General features: G+C 34.5%; 1 protein-coding gene across 2 annotated transcripts; it reads left to right on the top strand.

Moving 5' to 3' along the window:
• On the top strand, window positions 358-2,994 carry LOC107639263 (glucan endo-1,3-beta-glucosidase 14). 2 transcript variants are annotated; one of them, XM_021121119.1, is made up of 4 exons: window positions 358-656; window positions 691-800; window positions 1,085-2,139; window positions 2,232-2,994. In XM_021121119.1, the coding sequence occupies exons 2-4, from the start codon at window positions 737-739 to the stop codon at window positions 2,313-2,315; spliced, it is 1,203 nt and encodes a 400-aa protein (XP_020976778.1). In that variant the 5' UTR covers window positions 358-656; window positions 691-736; the 3' UTR covers window positions 2,316-2,994. The 2 variants fall into 2 exon arrangements, with proteins under 2 accessions (XP_020976778.1, XP_016198230.1); XM_016342744.2 differs by having other exon boundaries at window positions 384-800; window positions 2,232-2,993.

Here is a 3,070-nt window from a genome sequence, read left to right as displayed (position 1 = left end):
AAATACACAAACATGACTCAAAAATTTGATTATACATCGTATTGCCAGGTCAAGCAGCCTACCATTCTACTACACACAAAAGAAAAAATAAAATAAAATAAAATAAATTTCACCACAGCCACACGGCTCTCGTTGCAAAATCTAATAAATAATATCATAACTATATAATATACACAGAAATGAATCATGTGGTATTTTTCATCATAAGGGTGTCAACTAAATTTCAACATACGATTTTGGTGTCATCCAATAGTTTGACTCACATAAAAATAATATTTGATGAACATCCAAACTTTTATATTTTGTGTGCAACCATTAAATTTGTGTACGGCTCTTACTTCAATATCCAAATTTTGGTTCACAGTCTTACAACTGAATAATAAGACATAGTTTTAGATATTTATATAATATCCCTCTTATATTCAACCAACCAAGTGAAGGGTCTTTCCTTTTGTCTAAGAAAGAGGCTGAAGGGTGCGAGTTTTTCTTTCTTTTTTTTTTTTTAAAAAAGGAGGAGGTTTGGAAGTTGGAGTGGGTTGGAAAGAGACAACCCTGTCACAAAAAATATAAATACAAGGACTATCCAACTATCCAAATACATTTAAATTTGACGAGCCCTTACTGCTAAGGCAAACCAAAGCTCTATATCTATCTATCTATCTATCTATCTATCTTTCTTTCTGTGCTCATTTTGGAACTCTCAAACATCAGTGCGGTTCCTCTATCTTTGTTCACAATGGCAACATTTATCAGAAGAATGCCATGCAGCTATATTCTTCTGCTGTTTCTTCTCTTTGCAGGTACTTTGTTCTGTTTTCCTCTGCTCTCTCTATGCATGTTTTGTTGTTGTTTTTGCATGTCTCATGAAATTTTTAGCTTCACCAACTTTGATATCAATCAAAGGAAAAAAGGGTAAAGAAGTTTGTTTTGTATTAGTATTTTGTATTGAAATGAAATTGCAGTTGCACTACAATGCATAAATCATAGCAAACAGGCCTTAATTGTAACTGTTATGTGATTCTAGACTGCAATCTAAGTGAAGTGAATATGTAATTAACACATTTAGATGATTGTATGGACACAGATATCATGCTTTTCGGACGCGTAGCATCGTTCGGAATCAACTACGGCCAAGTAGCCAACAATTTACCAACACCAGACAAGGTCCTTGAACTCTTAGGCACCCTAAAGATAACAAGAACAAGAATCTATGACACCAACCCTGAGATTCTGAAAGCTTTTGCCAACTCAGAAATTGAAATCATTGTAACAGTTGAGAACCAAATACTAAGCCAGTTAAATGATCCACAACAAGCACTTCAATGGGTAAGCAACAACATCAAACCCTACCTACCAGACACAAAAATCACAGGAATCCAAGTAGGCAACGAAGTTTACACAGATGAGAATCCAACAATGTTTCAGTACCTTGTTCCAGCAGTGATCAACATCCAAAATGCATTATCTCAGCTAGGCATTTCATCGAACATCCAAGTCTCATCACCAAGCTCCCTTGCAGTTCTTCAAGAATCATACCCTCCTTCAGCTGGTACCTTCAAGAATGACATAACTGAAACCATGACACAATTCTTAAGCTTCTTATCAAAAACAAATTCACCATTTTGGATCAATGCATACCCTTTCTTTGCATACAAAGACAACCCAAATGAAATCCCATTAGACTATGTTCTCTTCAATCCAAGTGAGGGAATGGTTGATCCAAACACAAAATTACACTATGACAACATGCTATATGCTCAGGTAGATGCAGTTGCATTTGCAATTGCAAAGTTAGGGTTCAATGATATTGAAATTAGGGTTTCAGAAACAGGGTGGCCTTCAAAGGGGGACAGTGATGAAGCAGGAGCAACAGTGCAGAATGCAGCAACATACAATAGGAACTTGTTTAGGAGACAAATGGAAAATGAAGGAACACCATTGAAGCCAAGGATGAGATTGGAGGCTTATTTGTTTGCATTGTTCAATGAAGATTTGAAGCCAGGACCAACTTCTGAGAGAAACTATGGATTGTTTCAACCTGATGAATCCATGGCTTATAATGTTGGCCTTTCTGCTTTTGCAACTACTTCTAATCCCTCCACTTCAATTTCTCTTACCTCCTCTGCCACTCACAATAAGGTAAATAAATATATCAAATTCAAGGTTATTTTTGTTGTATATTATTTACATCTTTTATCCATTTTGATTAAAATCAAAATTCATTGAAACAGGCAACACCACCAAAGAAATACCAAACCTTGTTCTACTGCCTGTTTCTGTATTTGCTGACTTCAACACTTTGTGGCTTTCTCTAGAAGAATACTATCTATTACATTCCTATGGATTATTCATTCATATATATGTATATACACATATATTAGATATTTATTACTTCCTTCACAAGATGCAAAAAATGATGAAGATCCCCTTAAAGAATCTCCCTAGAATCAAAGATATACCTATCTATTTTGAAGAGGCTAGGGGGGACCAACACACTTTGTGGGGTGCAACAAAATCATCATCTATATGGCAAAAAGAGGCTTAAGGAATTTCAATTTTTATTTTTCAATGGGGGAGACTTGAAGGAAGATTTTAACTTTGATTTAGTGGTTTATACTTTGATCCACTTACCCCACCATTAGTCACATTCCAGCAGCAACCATGTGGCAATGACATCAGATTGAAGCTTATGTTAGGTAGATAAGGGCCAAAAATTCCACCTCATTATTCCTTTATTTTAGTGCAAGATTGTTGCACAAAAAGAATATATTCTTAGTTCAACTAGGTGATTTATTTATTTTGTACATCTGATGATTGATTATTCATTCATATAAAGAAGAAGAAGACATTAGTAAGAAAAAATATATATTATATTATTGCTGCTTTGGGGGAGGGAGGGAGTATTGAGCTAAGAAAAGTCCTCTATTATAGGACGTGGAATCCATTACTATTCCTTATTGTAATATATTAAAGTAATTTCTCAATTTACTATTCTTTTCTCTCTTTATTTTTTATACCCTTTTTCCTATCCTAAATAAAAATATTTGAAACATGATATATTTTCACGATC

This window comes from Arachis ipaensis, chromosome B04 (assembly GCF_000816755.2).
Source record: "Arachis ipaensis cultivar K30076 chromosome B04, Araip1.1, whole genome shotgun sequence".
Lineage (NCBI taxonomy): Eukaryota > Viridiplantae > Streptophyta > Magnoliopsida > Fabales > Fabaceae > Arachis > Arachis ipaensis.
This window is presented reverse-complemented; position numbering and strand designations above follow the sequence as displayed.

What these genes read in the sequence shown, in the direction of transcription:
- LOC107639263 (XM_021121119.1), top strand. Translation starts at nt 737, where the DNA reads ATGGCAACATTTATCAGAAGAATGCCATGCAGCTATATTCTTCTGCTG. An exon ending in GCTGTTTCTTCTCTTTGCAG is followed by an intron (nt 801 to 1,084) that starts GTACTTTGTTCT and finishes GTATGGACACAG; the next exon opens with ATATCATGCTTTTCGGACGC. An exon ending in CCTCTGCCACTCACAATAAG is followed by an intron (nt 2,140 to 2,231) that starts GTAAATAAATAT and finishes TCATTGAAACAG; the next exon opens with GCAACACCACCAAAGAAATA.